Raw genomic sequence first — 12,743 nt, forward strand, 5'->3', positions numbered from 1 at the left:
GAGACCTACTGGGTTTCCTGAGATGAGCATTACTAATAACAACAGGCACTTGAATACATGCACTCCCACAGTTAACAAACAGGTCTGTTTCCAGATGCAGAAGGGATATGGTCTTGACTTTAATTAACCTCTCCATGCAGATTATAGAATGTAAATCATCTTGGCAGAACATTTTCTTCTTGGGCATGCAGAGAAGGTGATGTTGAACCAGAACACCTTCTCACACACTTAATTGTTGTTGTATTTGTGGTTTTTGATGTTAAATACACGTACACAGAGTAGGTTTTAACTTCCTTCTCTAGCAACACAGATTTTCATAGAACAACATCCTGCAGATAATGCTGTGAAAGACAAGAGTTGATATAATGGGGTATTAGTTTAGGTGTATTAGTTTCACAGGTACACAAGATGAGATTTCACAGTTGCAAATAAAGACCTAGATTCTAGACTGAAGTTCAGTTTTGGCCTGTGCAAAGACAGGTGCTGTCTTGCTCATTTGCTTTTCAGAGAAGCCTGCAGTCTACAGACAGGAAATTCTTTCAGTGTTTGATGTGCCTGTGACTCATTTCATCTACACTGATCACATGGTTGTTTTTCCAAGTATATTCTATACTTCTTTTTTTTTCTTTTTTTTTTTCATTTTAAGGATTAGTTATTGATTCAAAATATTTGCTTTCAGTACACTGCAATTATTTCTGTTGTTTTGAGTCTCCATTAATTTTAATCAACACCTTCTGCAAGCATAAGTCATACAAAATATTTGGAAATGTGTTTTTGTGGAACATGATAAAATGAAATTTCTTGATAATTTTCCATTTCAGCTAACTCTGAAAACCTGTGTGCTGTCCATATTTAACAATCTAAAGTGTTTAGAAGTTTGGAGTATAATTTTTATGAATCTAACAAAATGGTAGCGAAGCAATAGAAATATCATCAAGAGCAGCTGGTATTTAGACAAAGAATCAGCACTGCTAAATCACTCTTCTGAAATGTGTGTGCTAATGAAAGCAGCCACTAAGCAGGGCAGCTGCCTCGTGTGTGAACATTGTGTGTGATGGGTAGGAACACAAACTCCAAAGCCACCATTCCTAAAGATGAGATAAAAGTTTCTTCCTGAAGCATGAAATTCCAAAGCTTAAGCTGAGTGAATCTGTACCAGGTAACATGTGCAAATTTTTGCTTTCAAGTCAGCATCTGGTTAAACTCATATTTTGGAAAGCATTTTCAGCAGATCTCTCAAGTGTACTGCACATCAGTTGAATGTCCAACAGGAAGTCAAAGCAGGTCTTCCACCTTGAGCATCTGCAGATGCTCAAGTGAAATATTCAGAATGCCTCAGACTTGCTTTTCAAGTCAGTGCCTGGGATTAAGGAGAGTTCTCGTGGTACATCCCCTCAGAAGGAGACTCCATACTTAGACTCTCAAATCAAAAATTAAATCTGAGTGCTGCAACCATTTCTTTGTTTCTGTTTTAACAGGGTGCTGTTCTGACTCCCTCCATGGACCACACCATGTCACTACAGCCTGCATCAATGATAAGCCCTCTGACACAGCAGATGAGTCATCTTTCATTAGGCAGTACTGGAACAGTATGTAGCAATTTCATACAAAATAGAACTTACCCAAGTAGAAAATACTGCATGTAGATCACAGTATCCCTGTGCAGTTTGCATGTGGGAAAAAGTAATCCTATAAGTCATTTTATGTCCAGTAAATTATTAGGATCTGTCTCCATTTTAAAATTATATTCATCAGCTTTTATTCAGTCTATTAACTGATCAGAAATTGGAAACGAGTAAATAAAAATAGACCAAAACAAATGAAAGGCATCCTGGAGGTAACTTCAGAGTTGCATTCAAAAGATTAAAAATAGTTAGTTTTACTCTTTATATTTCTTTCTGCAACTCTAATCTCTTGAAGTGTGGAACAGAAGTTAAATCAGAAGAGATTCAGACTTGCCTCTAAACTGCAAGACCCTTCTTTTCAGACCAGAAGGGGTTAAAAAAAGAAAATATTATGGCTGGGATTAACAGAGAAGGAAAAGTCCTTTACATAGTCTTTGAAGTCCAAGTTTATATTTTCTTAAAATAGATAAATGACTTTTCTGGAAAACCAATTGATTTCAGACACAAAAGTCTTTCTCTCCTGTATATTGCTTTAGGGAAACAGTCAATATCTGTTAAGCAATACCATGACAGGTATTTTGAATACTTTTATATTGGGCTTTCACTCAATGTAATGGTATCTGTCTTTCTAGTACATGCCAGCCACAACAGCTATGCAAGGAGCCTACATCCCCCAGTACACACATGTCCAGACAGCAGCAGTTCCTGTTGAGGTCAGTATATTTTATAAAAGACCAGCGAGAAGAAATATTAACACATTTTTTTTTTCCTAGGAAAATTAGTGCTCAAAGGCAAATATTGTAACTGTGAATGTACTGTGAATGCCACCTGTATTAAAACTATGAAATGTCATTATTCTCAACTAATATAGTCAGTATTACAACAAAGAATTACCTGTACTTATGGCAGTACACACTCAGAGCAATCTGCTCCATGAGCATAGGTCAGGCAAACCCTGTGTTTTGTCAAACATAACTCCAGTAGTAACAAGCCAGGGAATGTATTGTAGTTTTGATCTTTCACTTAGTTTACCTGTGTACAAAATTATCTGCCAGCAGACCTTGATTGTAGCTTTTTGCAAAGAATCCTGATTTGACCCTGGCATCTCAGGAGATTGTGCATGTTTGTCTAATATATCTCTCAATCGAACAGGAATTTATTACTTTTGTTGGAGAGCATAACTGAATAATTCATCTCCTACTTTGGCTTACCTTACAGCCTTTCATAGGTCAGTACTGCTTTAACAGAGGAGCTAGACAAGGCATGCTGCAGCTCATATATTCAGAATGAGTGCCAGACAGTCTCTTCCAGAGCCTGTAAAAAAAACCCATTTAATTTCAAAGTCTGTTTATCCAGAAACTCCAGAATTTGTTTGATTCATTTTGGTGCATCTGCCCATGTGGATCAGAGAAGTTCTTCTGGTAATTACCTGATTGCTCTGTCTGCCAGAGCACTCTCAGCTGAATTAATTGCCTGGTTTCTGGGGAGCCTGGTGCAAAGTCCCATCTACAATTCTTTGTGTTGCCTAGTGCCAACCCCATCACAGTACTCATAGTGTTTGTGTGGTAAGTAGATCTCATTCTTCTCCCTCCCCTTCAAAAGGAGAGGGACAGGATGCTCTTTTACATCTACAGATAGAAAATATTCTAGCAGTTATTTGCTCTCTCTATTTATTTATATATTGTCAAAAGTTTGAGGGGTTTTCTTTTCATTATCATGAAAGCATCTGAGGAAGTACAAAGTTTGCATGATCATTTAATTCCTCTGTTTGCTGAAATATTCATCGAGGTGAAATTAACACCTCAGATTTAGAATACCTCACTTGAGAAATGTGATGAAGATTTTAGATTTGAAGACTGTTAATTGCATGAGTCAAGTGGAAATACAAATTGCAGGTAATGCTGCTTGATTTTGTGTCTCATGACTTGCCTTCCTTTTTATTTGCAGGAAGCCAGTGGCCAGCAACAGGTTACAGTAGAGACATCCAGTGACCATTCTCCATATACGTATCAGCAAAATAAGTAACTGTGAGGTAGGGGCTCATCCTGTCTCATGAAAGATGTGAATTCAAAGATGCTTTATTTCATAATTTACAGTACTCTGTATTGAACTTTTTTTTAATGTCATATAAATAATATTGATGATACTATCTGGGGACAGTGAAGCTGATTTGAACTTGGCCAGAGTCAAAAGCCAGGGAAGGAAACCTGGGATCCAGAAATGAATTAATGAATTCTGAGTAATATTGTTTTAATAATTTCTTTATACCATAACTGGATTATGTTGGATTTTAATTTGTTCATTTTAGCAGCGTGTTGTATACAGAACAACAATGAATTAATGCAAAAATACAAGAATCAAAATGCTAAAGGGAATTGTACTGATAGACATATCATGCCTAGTTTTGTGGTACATGTAAGATTAGAAGCAGCTTGGTGGCCGACTTACAGACCACAGGCAGGGAGGCATTCTGGTAGAAATCCTTGCTGACCTTTTCTCCCGAAGACTTCCCTGCTCATCCTTTTTTCTAGAAAAAAAAAACAGTTTGGCCCAGAGTTTTGTCAATTTGTTTTTAATCCATGTCCTCATTTGGCTTTAATTCCAGGGTTTTACTTTTCGTACTCCAGGTTTCCTCTGGTTCTGCTTGCATGGCCTTTTTTACTAGCAAATCATTAGCTTTACCTGAACTTACTTCATACAAAATTGTTTTGCTTTCTGTACATTTCCGTCCTAAAAATGTTACTTGCACTAACTGTTCCCTTTTCCATGATCCATGTTTTAAAGTTCTGGAATTTAGTTCTTCCTTAACTCATCTTTTTTTTTTTTTTTTGAGTGCTTTGTAAGCCAGGCAACTTGGCTACATAATTTTTTACATCACATTTTCTAAGACCTCACACTGAAAAATTCCATTCATCTGCAATAATGTGCTGGAGGCCATGTTAGAAGGGTTTTTCTACAGCCCTTGTGGCATTTATTTGATACTGAAAAATCAAAATCAGTTATGTGCTACCATTGTGTGATCTCTCTCTAAAATGTATTGATCCAACAAAACACACATTTTGGCATTAGCTTTGATCCTGCAGGTCAGCTGTGCTGTTTGACAGCAGTGCTCTCATTCCCATTATTGGCATAACAGCTTCTTGTACGGAAAGATAGAAACAAACCAATGGGGAAACTTGGCACGTTCAGCAGACGGCAGAGCCTGCGTAGCACAGCATATGACCTGTGTTATTCCTGTAGTCGGGCCAAATGCTGGCATCTAGAGGAAGCCCACATCCTTGATTTGCTTCCAGGGCAGGCAGAAAGCAAAGCCACAGGCTCTTCTCGTTATCCATCTCCTGGTGTTAAAATCATGACTCCTGCACGTTTCCCATGCCAAGGCTGTTGCCTGGTGTTAACCGCTTTTCAAGGAATTATTTGTTTTGCCTTAAGTCTTCCCCGTGGGCATGTAAAACCTCCTTACCAGCAGAGATCTGTGGGAGCCAGCGAAGCGGAATCCTGCATGTCACATCCCCCTCCTGCCTCTCTCTCCCAGCCTGTCAGTGTCTTTCCCCATAGACTGAGGCCAGGCAGGAGGAACAGCCTTAAGTCTCCTGAAAGGATGAGTTGTTGTTGCCATCTGAGACACGTTTTGTATTGATGACTCTGTGTAGATATCCAAGCTCTGTGAACAATTCTGTGTGTTTGCTGTAAGTCAGTTCTCCACTTGTTTTATTCTTCAGAGAGGCACTGTTACCTGTATTTATGTGCAGTGGGAGCAAGTGAAATCTGCGTCAGCAGAGGCTGTAGCAATGGGCACGTGGGGAAGGTTAATATTACCCAGCTGATTTCGGCCTCAGAGCATGGCGTTTGATATTTCTGTCCTGGAACATGCTGGCACTTTTCTTGTTTCAGACAGGTGAAGGGGAGGGAATCGAGAGTTATTTTGTGCCCTAAATACAGGCAACACTGCAGTCTCTTGATTGTTGTGGCTTTGTCACTGTTGTCAAGCTGAAACTTCTTTCTAAATGCACATGCAGCACTTTTGGGAATGTCCTGTTGAAAGTCAGTACCCATATTCCCATAATTCGAGGGGTAAATTACAACTAGCACATTTGCATGAGGGGATGCAGTCATTCAGAAATACACAGTGTTTTTCCTCTGGCAGCTACATTTAATAACTTTATAGTTTCTTCTCAAAAAGTTGTTTCTATGTGAAAAATAGTCAAAGGGACTTGGAAAAAAAAAACCCCAAACCTGTTTTATATGCACCTACAAATGTACAAGCCTTAAAATACCAAACTTTGCCTTGCTTTGAAAAATTAAAAAATTGTTTAAACTTTTTTGTCATTAGCTGGGTATTTTTTTTAAACCCATGTGGCAACATAAGCCAGTACATTAAGAAGTCTGCCTTCAAATTTGATGAGCCCTGACTTGCTGTTCAGTATTACCATCAGGGAGGCACAGTAGCTGTGTCTGTCTTAGCTGTCATACATAGCCTCGTTGAAGCTGCACCAAAAGAAAGTTATTGTTCCTTTTCCAGAGCCTTGGACATGGCACAAGAGTAGCACACACAACCACTTTTGGTCGATTAAAAGGAACAACAACAACAAGAAAACAACAAAGAAGGGAAGAGCTTTGAGTGCAGCCTCACAGTTCCCCCATGGGAGCTCTGTGTGCTGAGCACGTTTTAGGGAGAGAGGGGGAAATGCAGCACGGGCTCTGTCCTGGTGGAGAGCCTTATCCTGGGAAGGGCCAAGCACCTGCAGTGCTGCCTGTGTTACTTCCCAGGTTTATACTCAGATTCATTGAGTCTTCTCACAGCTGTCTAAAATAGGAAATCAGTTCATTTTGTGGACAGCAACATTAGAAAAAAGGTGTGTGATTGTAACTCTGCTCTAGCTCTGACCTTTCTGTGTTACAGATGTCCAGTGTTGACCTGGCCTGGAGAAGGGTGCAAAGGCTGAAACAATCATGGATTTTACTGATCAATTGTGCTTTAGGAATTATTGACAGTTTTGCACAGGTTCTTGAAAATGTTATTTATAATGAAATCAACTAAAACTATTTTTGCTATAAGTTCTATAAGGTGCATAAGAAAAACCTTAAATTCATCTAGTAGCTGTTCCCATGAACAGGTTTATTTTAGTAAAAAAAAAGTTTTTATCAAGTGTTATGACGCAAAAAAAAAAAACCTTCAAATTTCTGGGTATGCACAGATGACCACGAAGACTTACTCACGTGCATGACAGAATTTGTGTTTTGGTTTATTTTTATTTTGTTTGTTTCTTTTTATCTTTTTTTTTTTGTATGAAATGGATTTTCTGAAGTTTAAAATAGTAAAACATCTAAGATGATGTTCTGTGCTTGCAGTGTGTGAGTGTTGCTTTAGTGCAGTGTTGCAGTTATAGTGTCTGGTCTCTTAGCTTTCTGTTTTTCTTTTAATGTAGTGTGAAGTGTCTTATCCTTTTCTATAAATTCCAATTTGCCTTAAATCTTTCAATGCTGTAGCTGTTTCAGTAAGTAGTCCAAACTAATGGTGTAGAATGCTTTGACCAAATGAGCTGGTCTATTATGCCTTGTAAAACAGCAGCATAGGGCTTTTAAAGGTAGTCAATAAAAATTGCTGAAAATTTGGCTTTTTTAATGTGTAGTAAGTGTTTTTAATGATTTTTTCACATAATATGTAAGGTAGTGAAATGCAAGAGGGGAAAAAATGTTTTGTGTGAAACACATTTTCTGACTGGGGAAATTTTAATAGTATAAATTGTTTGTAAGGCCATATGCCAATAGTTCCCTCTGGTAGTTTGAATGATTTAGGAACTCTGCTGTATGATGCAATGTAAAATCTTTTTTTGCCTTTTTTCAGAAACTAACTTGATGTTCTAGTTTTAGCATAGGTAGAGTAGGGAGTTTGGGGTGGAGATATCACCGAATGTTTTTGTCCTTCCTTTATACTAATGATAGTGCTTTAGGATGAGGATTGTGCTGAGAGGTAGCAAACAGAAAAGTTGCTATTACAGCAAAATGGCAAAAGCTAAAGGACTCGTTTTCAAACATATGCTGAGATTTAAGTAGAAACATAATTGATTGGGTACTAGCTCTCTATAGTAGGTAAATAAAAATAAAAAGACTTGGCACTTTTAAAAGGTAACTTTACCAAAGAACAAAGAGCCAGTAACCAATAATTCTGATTTGTCTCAGCATTGCGTCTTCTGTACTCTTTATTTTTGCCGGACCAGTTTGCGGTTAAGAGAATGTGCCTTTTTTGTACATTTGCATTTAGGTTTTATAATTTTAATTGATGTATGGACACAAAAGCATGAAGGAAGACTTGGATCCAAGCAGTGCCACACTTTACATCATCACTACAAGTGTTAAGTGTAAAGAAAACCAATTTTGAAACTATGAAATTCCTGATTCATAAATACACAGTTATTTGTACTTCACATATTAGATAATTCACTGCTACTAAAGCTTTTTATTACAATTGCATATGTTTTAAATTGAATGATAAATTAAGTTGTCTTCCAAAACTGTGTACTTCTCTGGTCAGCTGTATATGATCAGTTATCTACCTCAAAGTTTATTTCCTTTTGTATTGGGACAGGTTGCTGGCCCTCCCTGTTTCCACAGACCAAATCATCCTAGCTCAGGAGCTAGGGCTAAGCAGTTGTTTCTTTCAAGTATTTTTTAGTTTTTAAATTTTGTGTGAGTATTGGAGTATAGATGTCGGTGACATTTCATAGTTTCAAAAGTAAATTGCTGCTCTGAGAAGTGTAGATTCTAGTGAAATGCATAGTCATAAGAGATGTGTTTTTGTTTTTTCTTTTTTAAAAAGTTGTGGTATTATTGGTTCTATGCTCCCTGGAATATTACTGCTTTGTAAAAGTCCAGACTTCCTGCAGCACCTTGCCTGTATTTGGTAACTTTCCAAACCTGGATCTCTCACTACTTGCTATTTTTGCATTAATTAAAAACTGCAGTATGATAGCTGTGTTAGAGGGAGGGAAGAGTTGCTGCCAGAAATGTCTGAACTAAGTGCCATACTCATTGTCTGGGTAAGATTTGGGAAATTTAACCTCTGTACATAAAGAAATAATCAGTTACTTAAACATCACATAGTAGACAGCCATTAAATTATAAAAAATTAATTTATGAAGAAAGACCTTTTGTACAGATTGAAAAAAAAAAAAGATTTTCATAGAGATATCTATATGATCAAGAGAGTTAATTTTTTATTTTTGTTTTACTAGTGCCACAAACTTGCCAGTGGTAACTTATTTGTCCGGTTCAAGATAACTCTGTAGTTTTGTTTCCTAGGACTTGTTGTTAAACGCCAAAAGACATTTTTGAACTGTAAATTTGATTAGATTGTTAGCTTTTTCTGTTTTATTTCTTTGAAAACTTTTGAATAAAAAAGATCCAAAAAAATGAAAATGTATCGTCTTTTTCCTTCAGACCTTCCTTTATTGGGGCAAAACCCAAACAGGTTATGGTAAAACTTCTGTGTTTATTTTTGAAATGTTTGGAATTGCTTTCTGCTTGACAGCCTGGGGTTTTTTTCTCCTCTATCTTTCATCAAAACCAAATTTTAACTCTTTCACACCACACTACAAAGTCACTAATTCTTTCAAACACAACAGGAAAAGATATATGAAAAATCTATGATGAGGTGTCGGATTTGGATGCAAGAATTCCATTCTGCTGTGTGCCAGCCCACACAGGGAGTTGTGTGTAACCAGGCTTGTGTGCTGGGGCTGTAAGTGCCATTTTCCTGAGGTAAGGTTGGAGGTGGAGAGTCACTTTGGTGGCACAGGCTCGCTGCCTTCAACTGCTTTTGTCTTCCCATGTGTGCTGACATTGGCTGGAATACCCAGTTCTGGAGAGCAGAGGTGACACTTCACTGGATTTCAAAGAGATCTCCAGTGTTGGCCTTCCAGCTGCCATCTTTAAGCCCTGCATTTCTTTAAAGGTAATCTCTGATTTTATTATCTTTTTGGCAGGATCAGTACTGCTGGTGGTGGGTTCAGGTAGAGGACTGCTCTGACCAAAGTAAGGCTAGGGAAAGCAAGAGGGGAAAAGTCAAACTATTGTGTCTGCTCAGCCAAATGCTTTACCAGCTGCATGGTCTGACATGGCTTTGGATTGGTGTGTGTGGCAGGAGGGGGCTCTGGCATAGCCTTGGACGCCTCAGGGTGTGCCCAGCAGCACAGAGCAGGGCTGGGTGATCCAGAGCGCTCCTGCTCCTTGCTGTGGGAGCTGGATAGGCAAAGGGGAGGCTCACTAGCCCCAGGCTGTGCTGCTCTGGAGAGCCCTCTCCAGCCTGGGAGACGGTTCTTTCCATTGCTCACCTGGCTTTGAGGGACCCCAAGAGCTTTGCCAGTGCCTTGGCAGGCCAGGCAGCCTGCTGGGGATGGCAGGTGGGCTCATGCAGCTGGCAGTGCTCAGCCTGAACTTTCACTCATGCAGGACTCGTGCAAGATATTGAGAATAAATGTGTTTCCAGTGGAGCTGGCAAAGCAACTCGTCTGGGCAATGGGAAACTTGATTTACAGTTGCTTATGCAATGAAGACATCCTCAACAATTATAGCACTAATTGACACTGGGGAATGGCCTGAAGTTGTGTCAGGGGAGGTTTAGGTTGGATATTAGAAAATGGTTCTTCACCCAGAGTGTGGCTGGGCACTGGAACAGGCTCCCTAGGAAGAGGCCACAGCACCAAGCCTGACAGAGTTCAGGAAGCATTTGGACAATGCTCTTGGGCACGTGGTGTGACTCTTGGGAATGGTGCTGGGCAGGCTGGGGAGTTGGACTCAATGATCCTTGTGGGTCCCTTCTAAATCAGCATATTCTGTGATTAGTGGAGAGAAAAAAAGTCATCCTGTGCTACTTAACACTCAATTCCTGTAACTGAAAAAAAATACCATTTAGCCATTTGGGGGGGTCATTTAAATATTGGCTCAGTATGTTGCCTGTCCCAGATGCAATGCATAAGAAGATGAATACAGAAGAGTTTAAAAGGGTTTTGTTATATTATTCATGTTCATCACCATACTGAATTAATCTCAGATTAATAAGCATTATTTTTAAATTAGGTATGAATACTCCTCACAAAAGTTGTATGTAAATAGAATAATACAGGCTGGAAATGTTTTTTGCTCTCTATCTCTCTATTTGCTTTTCTAATTATTCCTATGATAAATTCAGCTCTCTTAGTATATTTGATAAGAATGAATGCTTTTTTCAGGTTAGTATCTTTTGCCTGATCTGATAAGGTTGTGTGTATCATTCCTATCAGGCAATCTGCAGTAATACAATGTCTTTATATAATATACTTTTATTGTATATAATAAAAGTCATTACCAACTAGTTTGTTCAACATTGACTCCATCCTCTTGCATACAACCTGTTTTGAACCCTACTTGCAAACTTGCTGTTAATAATGTTTTTTACCTGTTAACAAATACGGGTAAGTATCAGATTAATGTAGGATGATTGTGTACCAATATAAATGTTTTGTGCAAGATCATGCACCAGCCCTGTTGTTTTTTTAGTTGTTAGTGATTACATGGTAGCTTTTCTTTAGGCACTAAACATAATTTTTTATCTTTCTCCATTTTCTAAATTAGCTACTCTGAGCAGGTGCCAGACAAGTGCAAGCAATGCATTAACAAGGAGTATAACCAAGTACTGTTGAGCAACTGAGCCTTGCTAATGACTGGATATATTGGGCTAGAACAGAGTAAGTCAAAGCAATCTAAAGCACTTTGCTGGTACTGTGTGTTAGCTTTTCAGGGAAAAAAGTTAGTAAGTGCTGTTTTGCTCTCCCCTTCTAGCTTTAATTTATGCCGTGGTACCTCCGCCATACCAGACAAAGTCATGATTGACCTAATCTTCCACAGAAACATCATATCAGAAATGCATTTTATGTGCCAGAGTATTTGTATGGGTTTGTATCCTACTCCTCCTGTGCACACTTCACTGCATTTGTTCCTTTTGCTGTAGTCAACCACTCCAAAATTTTTTGTGAACTTCCACATGTGTTGGAATAAGATAATCTGTCCTGTCCAGCAGTGCCTTCTTGTGAGAGCCAGTGTGTTGTTTGGTGGCATTTAAGACGTGTTACCTTCCAAACGCTTGCCACACTGACGTACTCTTTCAACTGTGAAAGATCATCTGTATCCTTCCCCCGCCAACAAATTCTGGCATTGATTAACCCAAACAAATCTGAGGCTTTTGGCTTTCAGACTCAGTCCATTAATTCTCTCCAGAATAGGGGTTAGGATATACAAAACCTATTCTGTTTGGCAACTTCTCTTTCAGTGACTAAGAGAAGCCAAGCTGATGTCAGAACAGCAGAGATTTACTGTGCAGTGATCAGAGGGAGGGTGTAAAAGCCTGCATGTGGAATGAGTCAGTCTTTCCTTTTCAGGACAGCTCTAACCACATCTACCATCTGACAAATCTGTGCAGCCCACTTCTGTAGTAAAGAAGAAATCATATCACAGGAAAATACTACTGGGGTGTTTTTCCATGTCCAAGAAGAAAGGCCAGCTTCTCCACAGGCAAGCCTTAACTGTTCAAGATATCTTGCCTTTTTCAACACTATCCCCTTATGCTGTATCTACAACAGCGGTGTTCTGAATTCTGCTGTGTTATGTTGGTCTCCCTTCAGCTGAATAAACTGACCTCTTTTGACAGCTTCAGTGTAATACAAAGGGATTTTTGGAGCACTGAAGGAATGAAGGTATGTGGCACCCTAAAGACTTCCTGCACGCACCCCGCAGGTGTTCGGGTCAACCTGCTCAGGCAGCTTTCTGAGAAGGGTCATTGTTTCAGAGCCCCACATGCAAGTCTTATCAAGGGGAATAATATTTGTAAAATGGTTTCTGCACATGCACTCTGCTGATTTTAAAGAAGTCATCTGCAGTAGAAGTTTTCCCAAGTATTTTAACCACCTGAAACTCACACACAGGGATGATGGTTTTAAGCAATGTCTGTGAAGCACTTAAGGGTGATGGAATAAAGCAATGATTAAATGAGCCCAAGAGAAAATTTACTAGTAAATGTTATGTTTTGGTAAATAGTTTTAGCTTTTTCTAAGTACAAATAGAAAATTACCTTTCCTTGGTGTG

The 12,743-nt window shown here is 38.8% G+C and overlaps 1 protein-coding gene across 1 annotated transcript in view; it reads left to right on the plus strand.

Annotated features, from left to right (window-relative positions):
* The window catches only part of RBMS1 (RNA binding motif single stranded interacting protein 1), a 143,246-nt gene extending 134,202 nt beyond the window's left edge, over positions 1-9,044 (plus strand). The window contains exons 12-15 of the mRNA XM_036386717.2: positions 1,479-1,589; positions 2,258-2,338; positions 3,573-3,657; positions 6,529-9,044. Coding sequence (XP_036242610.1) covers positions 1,479-1,589; positions 2,258-2,338; positions 3,573-3,650 — 270 coding nt within the window. The 3' untranslated portion in view covers positions 3,651-3,657; positions 6,529-9,044. The remainder of the gene's footprint in view (positions 1-1,478; positions 1,590-2,257; positions 2,339-3,572; positions 3,658-6,528) is intronic.
* Positions 9,045-12,743: the final 3,699 nt, after the last annotated feature.

Source organism: Molothrus ater, chromosome 7, assembly GCF_012460135.2.
Source record: "Molothrus ater isolate BHLD 08-10-18 breed brown headed cowbird chromosome 7, BPBGC_Mater_1.1, whole genome shotgun sequence".
Taxonomy (NCBI): domain Eukaryota; kingdom Metazoa; phylum Chordata; class Aves; order Passeriformes; family Icteridae; genus Molothrus; species Molothrus ater.